This window comes from Jaculus jaculus, chromosome 3, assembly GCF_020740685.1.
Source record: "Jaculus jaculus isolate mJacJac1 chromosome 3, mJacJac1.mat.Y.cur, whole genome shotgun sequence".
In the NCBI taxonomy this organism is placed as follows: Eukaryota; Metazoa; Chordata; class Mammalia; order Rodentia; family Dipodidae; genus Jaculus; species Jaculus jaculus.
Window position 1 is genome coordinate 184,443,168 of NC_059104.1, and position 13,086 is coordinate 184,456,253.

General features: G+C 51.5%; 1 protein-coding gene across 1 annotated transcript in view; it reads right to left on the reverse strand.

Moving 5' to 3' along the window:
• Window positions 1–222: 222 nt before the first annotated feature.
• Sergef (secretion regulating guanine nucleotide exchange factor) overlaps window positions 223–13,086 on the reverse strand; it is a 228,881-nt gene continuing 216,017 nt past the window's right edge. The window contains 2 exon segments of the mRNA XM_045146373.1: window positions 223–328; window positions 331–576. Of these exon segments, the coding sequence (XP_045002308.1) occupies window positions 240–328; window positions 331–576 (335 nt within the window). The 3' untranslated portion in view covers window positions 223–239.

The window sequence follows — 13,086 nt, forward strand, 5'->3', positions numbered from 1 at the left end:
CAAGCCGGGAGACACAAAGCCTTCCTGGCGGCCTTCCATGCTCTTGGGTGAGGACCGCATGCCACGCTCACGACTGCAGAGGAAGGGGGCCGCCTTCGTGAGCGCCAGCACCGGGCACTCAGCATGCCATCACAGCCTGGGATGGGCCCAACTACCAGAGCCTACTGTGCCCTTCTCAGGCACCCCACGGCCCCACGAAGTGATTCTCTGGTGACACTTTTAGTGGGACAGCCACTTTATTAAAGGTTCTCCATCAAAGTCCCATTTCTGGATCTGTCACAGTGGCTTTGGGTGGATGTCCCTGGTTCTCCCTCCTTCCAGTTTCTCTGTCCGTGATGTCCTGAGATTCAGTGTGCTCTGTGGCACGAGGAGATGGGCGGATGACCTTGGGATCCTGGCCCAGCGCAAGGTGTTCTGGAAGCTGACAGAGGGCCAGCGAGTGGCCGGCCCCGCAGCCCACGAGGAGTCTTCCTGGAGACCACAGAGCCTGCACGGGCTTCGGGGCCCAGACGCTGGCGTCGGTGCCGTCGCCGCACATGCCGTGCTCGTTCCAGCCCCAGGAGCAGCACACTCCGCCTGTGCGGGGACAGCAGAAAGAGCGCCGTCAGCCCCCGTTCACACTGGAACCCAGAGCGCTTCACCGTGACCCTCAGGGGCATGCACGGTCCCCTTCTCACCGCTGCTCCCTGCCCACCCCCGTGGCAGCGTTTCCCATTCCCCTCACCTCACAACCGTTTTCCTCCAAACCTGACATCTTCCTTGGCCTCCCCTCGCTGTGAACCCCAAGTCACCCACCACCAAGACTTTCTAACTTAGCCAACACGAACATCTCAAGCCTTCTCCCTACTTCCTCATTTCTTTTTATTATTATTTAATTAATTTATTTCACAGAAAGAGGGAGAGAGGGAGGAAGGGAGGGAGAGAGAGAGATGGGGGGGGGATAAAATGGGCACACCAGGGCCTCCAGCCACTGCAAATGAACTCCAGACGCATGTGTCCCTTTGTGCATCTGGCTAACGTGGGTCCCACAGAGTGGAACCCGGGTCCTTTGGCTTTGTAGGCAAGTGCTTTAACTGCTAAGCCATCCCTCCAGCCCCTCTTCTCTATTTCTACTGCGATCACCCCGGGCCAGCATGGGCATTCCCCATCTTCTCTGACGGCCAAGAAGCCACCTTTGAACTGCAGACTGAGGCACACAGCCGTCTATGCTCCAACACTGACCTCCCATGGCACTTAGGGAGGCCTTTCCTTGGCTGGACACCTGGCCCTGTCCTGCTGGCCTCACACAGCGCAACTCGACCCTCCCTCACCATGCTCCCAAACGCTGGCTTTGTTTAGCTTTAAATGCACCCTGTGAGGCCTTCCTTTCTCCCAGAGTCCTCACTTTTGGGGCATTCCAGACCTGCCCTCCTTTTTCCAGACAGGATTTTCCTTTTGGCTTTGCTAGCTGTGCCACGGCTCTGCGGGGAGGGAGAGGGAAGCACGCATGTTCCTATACTGCAGTTTCTCGCACGGGAACTACTGCTCAGTGCAAGGACAGACTCAGTCCCACTGCCAGAGAGAGGCTGAGCCCACAGGCCAGCCAGGCCACCTCCACCCCGCCTGTCGTCTCCTCCAGGATTACTCTTCTTCACATGTGTCTGCAGGTGCTTGTTCTTCTGTTGTAAAAATAATACATCCTAGGGCTGCAGAGATGGCTTAGCGGTTAAGGCATTTACTGGAAAAGCCAAAGGACCCAAGTTCAATTCCCCAGGACCCATGTGAGACAGATGCACAAGGTGGTATACGTGTCTGGAGTTTATTTGCAGTGTTTAGAGGCCCTGGCACAATCATTCTCTGTCTCTCTTTGCCTCTTTCATAAATAAATAAAATATTACAAAATACACCTTAATGGCAAGGGGAAAAAGAAAACTGGAAATATGGATGAGTGTAAAGAAAAGCATATTTGGGCTGGAGAGATGGCTTAGCACTTAGGACGCTTGCCTGCAAAACCTAAGGACCCAGGTTTGATTTCCCCAGTACCCATGTAAACCAGATACACATGTGGTGCATGCACCTGGAGTTCGTTTGCAGTGGCTGGAGGCCCTGGCACGCCCATTCTCTCCCTCCTTCTCTCTGAAAACTAAAAGAGCAAATGTGTGGAATCATGCCCACTACTACAAACATGTATCACCTTCAAACCCTGGCATGAAATTTGCAAGATTTTATGTTTTGTCATGCTTTTATTCTGGAACAACACAGCATAAACATTTCTCCATGGAATTACATATTATTAAAAGCATAAATTTAAAAATAATTTGCATGGTCAGGCTTGGGAGGCTGAGGCAAGAGGATCAAGTTCCAGGCTTGCCTAAGTGTCATTATAAAGGTGTCATTCCCCTCCCCAGAGAAAACTGCCTGAAATATTGAAATGGTTCAATATGCAGAAAAGTCTAGAAAATTATTTAAGGTAGCTCTACCCAAATTTATAACATTAGTTATCACTTTGCCATTTTGCTTCAAATCCGCCCCTTATTTTTAAACCCTTCCTTTAAAAAAATCATGATGGGGCTAGAGGGATGGCTTAGTGGTTAAGGCGTTTGCTTGCAAAGCCAAAGGACCCAGGTTCTATTCCCCAGGACCCACATTAGCCAGATGCACAAGGGGACACATGTGTCTGGAGTTTGTTCGCAGTAGCTGGAGGCCCTGATGTGCCCATTCTCTCTCTGTCTTTCTCTGTCAAATAAATAAATAATAAAATATTTTTAAAAAATCATGATGTTTAGGCCTGCCTCCCTCCCTTGGTGGCCGTTCCATTCTTCCCAGCAGCAAACAAAATTCTAAGGTTGATGCTCATTATTTGTATGTTTGTATATTTTTCTTTACAATTTTTCATATCCATAAGTACTATGCAGTCTTTTTAGTATATTTTAAAGATTTACAAACTAGCATCATTCGAATATATACCTTTCATGTGACTTGTTCTTTATACTTGGTATTGTTGTAGAAGCCTGGCTCCTTCTTGTTATCTCGTTATACCATGTTCCGTTTACCCACGGCCCTGGGGCCGGGCAGCTCAGTGGCAGGCCCTGGTAACATGCAATGCACTGCTGCCTATAATATGATACGGTGGCAATGCCGCGGCCGCTGTTCTGAGCAGTACTCAACGAGCATCCAAACCTCCGTGCACATGGTCCCTGACGGAGACCGGTGTTCCTGCAGGGGATTCCTGGATGCGTGCACACGTCACGGGGGGGGGGGGGGACCCAACACGGCGAGGAAGCTTGCCCAAGCGGCTGCAGTCATTACTGCGCACCTCAGCCATGGGATGACTTGGTCTCTGTGCGTCTTTGTCATTGGACTGTTGCTATTCCAACTTGTCCATTTAGTTAGCCTGCATTTCCTTGCAAATGAGCTGGCCCATGTCGCCTGTGCATTGCTCACATCTGTCTTTCTGTTCTCTGGTTGCTTGTCTGTTTCTGACCCATTTCCTAAGTGTTCTCTGTGTAGTTTGCTTATGTGACTCCTCCCATTGCTCTGTGCATGGCAAGTGTCTTTTCCTGTCTGCAATGTGCCTTCCACTTTGTTTGTGGTGTCTTTTGTCCAACAACTTACTTACAGTGGCGGCCTAACTGCCCATTATGAAGACTAAACAGTTTGCTTAACTTGTCTGCTCTTATCAGATACTTAGGTTGTATCTAATTTTTTCATTATTTTGCATAGCATCCTAGGAACATCTTTATGCATGAATGTTTGTTGCTGCTGCTAATTATTTTCTCAAATTAGATTTGTAGGGTGGGGATTCCTGGTCAAAGGGTACAGCCATCGTTGAGGCTCCTGAGGACTGAGTGCTGCCAGGATCCTTTTCAGAAAAGTCAATGAACAAAATTTAGCGATCCGTGGCCATTTCACTCACTCCTATTTTGTCAGTATTTATTAGCACTATGATATTTTATAATATTTTAGTTTCAACATAAGATAGTATCTCTTTAGTTTGTACTTTGCTTACTACTGAAATTGAGAAATAATTCGGATTTTATTTGCATTTCCTCTTTTCTGGTTAGCACAAAAGGTTAAGTACTCAGACCCAAAACCAGCTGGCTGTAGTTCAAATCCCAGCTCTCCCATTCGCCAGCTGTGTCGTCTTAGGCGAGTTACTCAGCTCTCCGTGCCTCAGTTTCTTTCCTTCCTTCCTTTTTGTTTTTTGAGATGCAGTCTCACTAGTCTAGTCTAGTCCAGGCTGGTTTTGAACTCACAACAATCCTTTCTCCTCTGCTTCCCAAGTGCTGGGATTAAAAGTAAGAACATCCTACACAGCTGCGCCTTCATCTACTAACTCTGGATAATAGCGTCATCTTCTCAAAGCATTACTTACAAGAGTGAAAGGAGTAAATGGGTGTGTATGCTGAGAACAGTGCCTGAGCAAGTTCTAACTACTTGCTCTTGTTAACGTTCTTGTTTAAAAAATTTTTATCTTCAGGATATTAATTCTTCCTCTGTCGTGTTTGCCATTAATAGTTTTTGTTTGACTTAAGGTTTTTTTTTTTTTTCCTTTTTTTTGGTGTTTCAAGGTAGGGTGTCACTCTAGCCTAGGCTGACTTGGAATTCACTATGTAGTCTCAGGGTGGCCTTGAACTTATGGCCATCCTCCTACCTCTGCCTACCGAGTGTTGGGATTAAAGGCAGGTGCCACCACACCTGGCTTGACTTAAGTTTTGTTTCAGATGTTCTCATAGATGTTTATGGCTCTATGTAATTTAAGTAATTTTTTTCCTCTTCCTCCCACGTGCTGGGATTACAGGTGCACCACCACACCCAGCATGTTTCATGAACTTCCATGTTTACTTTCTTTGCTTGTACAAGAACCGAAAGCCCAGCTCTGTCCAGATCAACAAATTCTGTTTTAACTTTCTGACGGCTTGAATGTTTAAATCTTTACAGTCAAGCGATGATCTAAAGTTTGTTTTGCAGGCCGCTGTTTCAGAGGGGGAGGCTGGCTGGCCTGGGATGGCCCTAATCGGCCTCTTCATTAGGAGGAAGGCAGCAGGTTTGGGGAACAGTCATCATGTTGGCCCATGGAGGAGGAAATCACACAGAGAGGATGAGCCCAGGCCGCAGTGCCTGCAGTCAGGCAGGATCTTCCGCCAGGGTGACTGGATGCCAAAGAGGGAGGATGGAAGAGGCCGAGTACCTTTGGGCCTAGTTTGGCACCTGGCGTGGGCCGAATGCCCAGCCCCGGTGAGTGGCACAGCTGACAGTCAGCAGGGTTGGGGGTGGGAGGAAGGCAGAGCTGACCTCGCTGCAGGGAGCCGTACAAGGGCAGCTGGCATGTCCCGCGCCTCCTGCCAAAGGGAACTGGCTCCGAGGAAGCGGCACTCGGGCTGGGCAGCCAGGCCCAGGGCTAGGACTCTGATGCAAGCTGGGTGGAGAAGCCTGGCCAGAAATCTCTTCCCTGCTACTCCTAAGACACACTACTCAGGCCGTGTGCTGTTTGAGTTCTAACAGCTCTGCGAGGTGGCCGGCCATGTTTGGATGGATTGTTTTCTAGAAGATAAGACTGACGTTCCAGCACCAGGCACCAAATGCTGTGCTAACTCCACACGGTAAAACCCAGGCTTCTCCACACCTGCTCATCAGGGCCGGGAGGATGGGGCTTAGGCATGAAGGCTACATTACTCTCTCTCTCTTTTTTTTTAAATAACTCTTTGAAGGTCATAAAAGAATGACTTGGGCTTCATACAAACGTAGGCCTTAGATCAGGGCTGCTCATGGCTCTCTGACTGCTGCTGTACACACCTCATCTACAGGACACTAGTCACCGTGGACAGTGCTGGGGCTGTCCTCAGCCCGTGCTGTGATAATGGCACGCAGTCACCAAGAGGATGAATGTGCCCGGCTCAATGCCTGAGACATGGAGGCAGCTTCCACCCACAGGCAGATCACAGGGCGGGAAAGGAAAGGCAGGAAGGCCATGCCAGTGGCAAAAGGCACAGAGGAGAGGGAGGGGCAGCAGCACATGGGGACGCCTAAGGCGGAATGCCAGAAAGAGTGGGCTTTCCGAGAACTCTGGACGAGACTCCATAGAGAACAAGCAGGCTGTGAGCCTCGAGCGCAAAGCTTTTCTTGTTCCGAGCAGCAGCAGCGCAGCCGGGTACCGGACCTTGCAAGCCATGAGCGCCTCCCGGCTTCGAGAACAGGCATTCCTGTACAGGTCCCCCTTTGGGCCATCTTGTCCCAGCACAGTGAAGACAGACAGTCTCTGGTTCACAAGCCTTACTGACCATGTGCTTGAGGATACGGGAATCCTGGCTTTGCATGCTTCGTGGCTGTGGGTGGAGAGCCACAGTCGCCAAGGAGCTCCACGGCCCCAGGGGATGAATGTCCCTGCCCACATGGGTCAGTGGTGGGGCACAGCGCCCACCACACGTACCGGCTCAAGAGCTCTGCAGGTAGCAGAATCTTAGGACTGGCCGGGTCCATGGCACAAGGTGGACATAATGCCCACATCTCTCTAGGCTTTGTGACCCCTGCCTGAACCTCTTGGCACTGTGGGTCCTTTGTCACAGAGCCTTATGGTGCTGGGACCTCAGACCAGTGCTGGACGACCTTGCCTGATGTACACGGCACAGCAGCCACACAAAGCGGACACTGCCCGCAGCTGGTGTGACCAGTGAGGTTCATCACACTGGACTGTTCGCTAATAGCTTACAAGGCTCCTTCCGTAAGAGGCGGCATAGGCCCCTTCTTTTTCCCTCTTCCACCTTGTCGCTGGGAATGTGATGTGACCGCTGGAGTTCTGGCCACCGTCTCTGATCCTGGGGATGAGGGTGGCGGCCTAGTACCGTGCCTCTTACCTTCATATGGCCTGACCCTGACTCCACAGTGGATCTCCACTTCAGAGATGTGGTAAGTGGGCATGACAGGGTAAATCAGCTTATCTATGGTCACAACCACTCCAGTCAGGACAGAGGCAAAGACTCCCCTATCTCGTGCTCCTCTCCTAGTTCCAACTCAAGTGAAAGAGGGTGAGAGGATCTGGACTCCATGGTGCATTCCAGGTGCTGTGAGAAACACTTCAGGCCTGAATTCCCTGACCCTTGTAAGAAGCCCATGAACACAAAGTCACATGACCCCTAATTTCCACAGAGGTGATAATGTGCTCCAATCTAGGTAACTCAGCCAGGGGGAAGTGGCACAGGGCTTACCCAACCTCTGACTGGGGACCTCTTTTGTTGTCACATTGTCCCTTCTAAGGAAAGCACTGCTCCTCCATTAAGCCATGAATAGAGTAACGCCCGTCTGCATGGGGACACCGTCAGTGATAGAAAGCAAAGGCCTCGGCTAACAGCATCACGCGGAGCAGCGTGGCTCTCCTGCAGCCAGCTGAGCGTGGGCCTGAGCGGGCAGCCGAGGCCCTGCCCCTTGCACATGCAGCGTGGAGGGAGGCGGGTGCCAGGTCAGGGGATGACGATGTTTCCTGCTAGTGCTGGAACTGGCCCAGATCTGGACAGCCAAGGGGCACCTCTGCACATAGTCCAGGGGGAGGGCACTGGTCCTCAGGAAGGCTTTACACTCACTGTGCCAGTGAGGATGCTGCCAGGCAAATGTGTGAACACTTCTGAGTGTCACCCACTGAAGCTTCCAGGGACCCTGCTCCTCCGCAACCCCCCCGCCCCGTGGGCTAGTCCCTAGGGTCCTACTGTGAGCAGGGGCCTTAAAATGTAGTCTCCTAGGTACCTTAGGTCCAGGTGGCACCTTTAGGACAGAAAGAAGAGTCCAGGTACTTCTGTTCCTGCCTGGACAACTGCAAAAGCTCCTCTGTATGAGCACCAAGGCTGCCGGCACGGGGGCGGGCGGGTGGTCAGCTGGCACTCGCCCCTCCTTGCCTCTCCTCGACTGCCCGGCTTCTGGCTGCAGTACTGCAGGCTTTCTGCCCCGTGCCCAGACCCGCCACGCCCGTCACACAGCATGCGCCTAAGACGCCAGCCTGGTCCATTCGTCCCACATCTGAGGACCTTTTCTAGCTTAGGCCTTGTGCTGGATGCAAGGCCCTGAGAAGAGAAACATTCTAGTGTGTCTCCAGGTCACAAGAGAGGATGGTCATAGGAGCTGGTGGCCTGGGTCCCAAAGAGGTATGACTAGGGTGTTCGCTATATCCTTGTTTGGAATCATAAAAGATTGAGGAAGATAAAAATATCCACAAATAGAGGAATTCTTCAAGAAACTGGGCCTTGGCCCTCCTATTAAATAACATACAGCTATTAGGAATGATGACGTGCACTCAGTGGCCCGCCACGGGAAAGGTATCTAAGACATATTTAATAGAAAATAGGTTATAGAACAATAAGAGTGTGATTCAAGTTATATAGAGTTCCTGCATATTTTTATATGTTCAGATCCTGAAGAATATATCTCAAACTGAGAACAGTCTTTGAGGAAGAGACAGAGAAATGGGGGTGGGGGGAGGTGACTCTTTATTTCTTTGTTGTGTATTGTTAAATATTTTTAAAAAGTAATGACCCAGAATGACAGTTGAAAGAGAAAAAAAACAGTGCATTTATAAGAGACAGAGGTTTCACAGAGGAGAGGAAGACGTGCCCTGTCAGGGACAGGAGGTGCGTGTGACTGAAAGTTCCCAAGTCCCTTTCAGCTGTGTTCTGAGGAAGGAATAGGGTTCGTCAGTCAGGAGCCTGCTTGCTAAGAAATGAACCCCATCTGGGTGGAGCACTGGGTCCCTCGGGGTTGTCGGAGGGCTGCTCACTTCCTTCCAGCTGCTCTGGCAGCCCCTCCTCTCTGAGGCACATCTCACTCCCCCTTCTACGGGTCTTTCTGCTTGTGACTGTCACCAGTCTGTGAGCTGGGGGTCTGAAAATGGTGCTGAGGGCAGAGCTGGCTCACTGATCACCCCTCAGGAGTGAGGGACGGGTGCCTCGGACCCAACCCCTGAGCAGAGTGAGTCCACGCGGCTTTTACCACACTCGCCACCTGTGGGCAGACAGGCAGCACGCACGCACGCAGCTGCAATGTGGCGCTAGGCACCTATTCCTGTGCCTGACTACTTACCTCTATCCCTTGTCTGCAGCTGCGGGCCTGTGCCATGCAGAGGGGTAAGGCAGCCCCGGTAGTGCTGACCAGGACCGAAGCAGCGCTGACCGGAGTGAGCCTGTGGGCTGCCTGCCGGGGCGGAGGGGCCCTGTCAGATCAGTGTCCCCCCAGTACTTCCAGTGGCCTCAAGGTAGAGCTGAGGCGGCAGGAGGCGGCGGGATTGCAGCAGGAAGCACTGCGGACTTCGGCAGAGACCCCTGCTGGCAGCAGGAGGACCCAGACCAGGGGGGATGGGGCCAGGGAGAGACGGGGCCGGGGGAAGCCAGCAAGGAGGCCGGCGCTGTCTGCAGGTAAGAAAAGAAGAGAGCCTGAGGAAGGGAGGGCTTGGGAAGGCACCATTCAAAATAGGTAGCACACACCACCTCTCAGCGGACTCCTGGCTGCTCACTGGTTGTCTTGCCAAGGCACCCTAAACTCTCTCTGCTGCCTCAGTTGCCCCTGTGGCCCATTTTCCACACAGCAGCCCAAGTGGTCCTGTTAACGCCCAAGCCAGACGTGATTCTGCACTGTTAAGACCTCAGTGGCTTCTCTGCTTACTCAAATGAACAGTGGCCCTCTGCTGTCACCGATCACGTTCCGCTTTGCTGCCGTCACCATGGGGAAACTGACCTCCTTGCTGCTCCTCACACAGCACTCGCCTCTAGGATGCCCCTGCCCTTGATTTCCACAGGTCACTCCCTCATGTTCAGATGTCACCTGCCCTGAGATGCTTTCCCTGAGGACATGAAATAGTAAGCTACTCTTACTCCTGCCTCTGACACCTCACACTTGCTTTTCTTCACATGTATGCATCTGTACATATGTTACCTTTTCTCCCCATCCAAACACAAGCTCTTTGAGAAGAGGCTCTGCTTTGTTTGCCATCAGTGTCTGAAAAGGTGCATGATGCGTACTTGCATCAATAAACACGTGTGTGAATGAGCAAACAACGAATGAATGGTTAGTCAGGGCCAAAAGAAAGCCCACGGAGGTGGACAGAAGCAATACAGATGTCCAGCCCCAGCATCCTACCTGGGAGAACGCCATGGTGATTGGAGGCTAGAACCTAGTGGGAGCCTTGCTGGAGACGCACAGCAGACAGAGGCTGGGATGGAACAAGTCAAAAGACTTTCCAATCACAGAGAGCCTGCAGTGTGCTTGGGGAACGCAAGAGGAGGGAGGCAGGGGCAGATGAGCAGAGAGGAGGAACTCTTGATTCTCGGGGTGGCTCTCTCACAGCAGACCAAATAGCTTTGGTGTTGGTGGCAAGTAACAATGTACTTCGTTAGTCTCTTTCCATGAGAAGACGCAGAGGACCACAAAGCATTAAATGGTCCCGGTCAAAAGTCCTTGCTGCCTTCCCACTGCTCCCCAGCACCTCATCTGGCAAGTGGAACAGCCCAGGGAGGTGGGTATATAGCCAATCCTGCATGGAAGGTTCAGAAACAGCCAGCGACCCCTGCTCCTTGGCCCCCAGGACCGGGAGGTACAGAGGCTCCTGTGCATGCACGTCCTCAGGACACTAGAGACTGTGCTGAGACACACTGGCTCTGCTGGGTCAATTGCCTTGGATGATGGGTTAAGAACATGCAAGCAAGGGAGGGTTGCTGCACACGTCCTTCTGAATGCTGGCCTCCCGGTTAGAACTACAAGGTTTCTGGACTTAGTGGTTGCTCTAGGAGAAGGGACAGAAAAGGGAATTAAGCCTCTTGAGATCTTCCTCTGATCATGTATATGCTGTGGGCTTTTGAGTGACCTGTACTGTTTGACGCAGTATTCCTGGGAAGAAGGCATTTGATTCATGCCCCATGAATGAAGAGACAGGCTGGAAGCAGTCCTGGAACTAGCATAGCTGGGCCACGGGGGGCAAGTGGCAGGCTGTGCTGCCAAAGGGAGTGTGGGCTGGTGGGTGGAGCAGCCAGGGTGCAGTTATGGCTCCTCTGGACTTTAATCCCTTCAGGTGTTTGAGATGGCTCTCCTCTCTTCTAAGATTTCCCCCCTTTGTTAAGATGTGGTAATACAGCCTGTCCCTACTGCCAGCCAGGTCCCCTTGGCACATTCTAGGTTGTCATCATCCTTCTAGAAATGGGGTGCCCAGGACTGGCCAAGAACTGAAGGGACAATGAGCCCGCTAAGAGGCCCACGGCCGTGAGCCTCCTCTGTTTGCACAGCTGAGGCCTTGTTAGCTGCTCTGAGCCTGCTCCCCACGAGGACCTCCCTGCCCTACACTGTCCTCTGCTCACTAGGAGTCACTGGTGTGCAGGAGAGGAGGCTGGAGAATGACAGCCATGGTGGGGGCGAGGTAAGGAGATCCAGAAACATCCATACACCGGGTTTATATGGGGCACACAGCAGAGACCTCAGCCAGGGTTCTCCCAGAGTCTCCAGCCACCCAGTGCCTACTGACTGAGGACCCGCTCCGAGCTTGGTGCCAGCGTGATTCAGTGGCCCACATGGGCACATCCCCCTGCCCAAAGTGCAGAGAAGGTGACAAACAGATAGTGGCATGTATCCCTGGCAACAGTGCAGGCTGAGCAACCTGAAATCTAAAATGCTCCAGAATGTGGTCTTTTTGCAGTGATGTGCCATCACAAGTGGAAAACTCATACCTGGTTTCATGAGATGGGTAATGGTCAAAGTGGACACACTAAAAATCTTGTACAAAATGACTTTCAGGCTATGTGTATACAAGATGTTATAAAACATAAACAAATTTCATGTTTAAACTTGAGTCTTGTCTATAAAAATAGCTCATGAAACATATGCAAGTGTTCCCCCAAACCAGTAAAGTCTGAAGTAGGAAGTACCTCTGGTCCTAAACATCCAGGAAAAGGGGCAATTTTCCATCCTGCAAAATTTAATTGCCCTAAAAATCATCTAGATTTTATCTCATTATCATTTCATGTGGCACTCTGATGATAACTACAGGGGTCCTATAATACTCAAGAGGGGTCCAGCTGCAGGGAATACAGAAGCCGTGAAGACACAAGGCCCCAGTCTCTAAGGGGCCTACACTCGAATGGGCGATACGACTCATGTTGGAGCAGGCATGAAAGCAACCGGATGTAGCTAGTGATAAGAGCTGTATAGAAAATATGGCAGTCTGATCTCAAACTGGCTATGAAGCTGAGGATGACCTTGAATTCCATCACACCTGGTCAGGAAGCTCCCCGCAAAAGGCGGATTTGAGCTGTGAGCTGAGGGACAGGAAGCAGCAGCCATGTGCATGCTGGGGAGGGTAGAGGGGAGGGATGAGGTGGTGAGGCCGAGAAACATGTACCCAAGCTACAAGTAGGGAGAAATTTGGCCAATTCCAGGGGCAGCCATGAGATTGGCCCTGGGTGTTGGGCAGGCAGGCCTGTGAGGGGCAACAGAGCTGTGGACGTGGAGAGGAGCTGGCTGCTTGTCAGCGTGGCAGGGAGCCCCTGCCGAAGCTTAGGCTGAGCAGCTGCAGTGCAGTTTGGACAGGCAGGCGTCTGATGGCTGGACTCCAGGTGCAACCACAGGAGGCTTTGGCACTGCGGGCTGGATGGGGGCTCAGAGCTGCTGGCAGGAGACAGGGTTTCTAGGGCGATCAACGAAGTGAGCAAAGGGCACCTGGGATACCTGCATCTTTATCTGTGTCTCTTCCCCAGGTGGCCACACTGAATATCTCTTCTCTGTTTAACAACAACAACAATTTCCTGAGGGAGGGGCGGGCTTAGGAAGAAGATCCAAGAGTTTCTGTTTTGGACATTTTTTTGTGTGTATGGGAAAAAGAGGTTTATTTTGGCTTATAGACGTGAGGAGACGTTCCATGATGGCAGGGGAAAAAATGGTATGGGGACACCTGAATCAAACCACCATATTCTGCTCCTGGCCCCCATCAACTGACATCAATACATGATGTAAAATACAATGCACTCAGTCCAACTTTAAAAGTCCCCATAGTTTTTGTCAATTCCAATGATGTTCATACATCCCCATAGTCCAAGATCTTTTAACTGAGCCATAATACCAAAAAAAAAAAAAATCCCCCCAAAA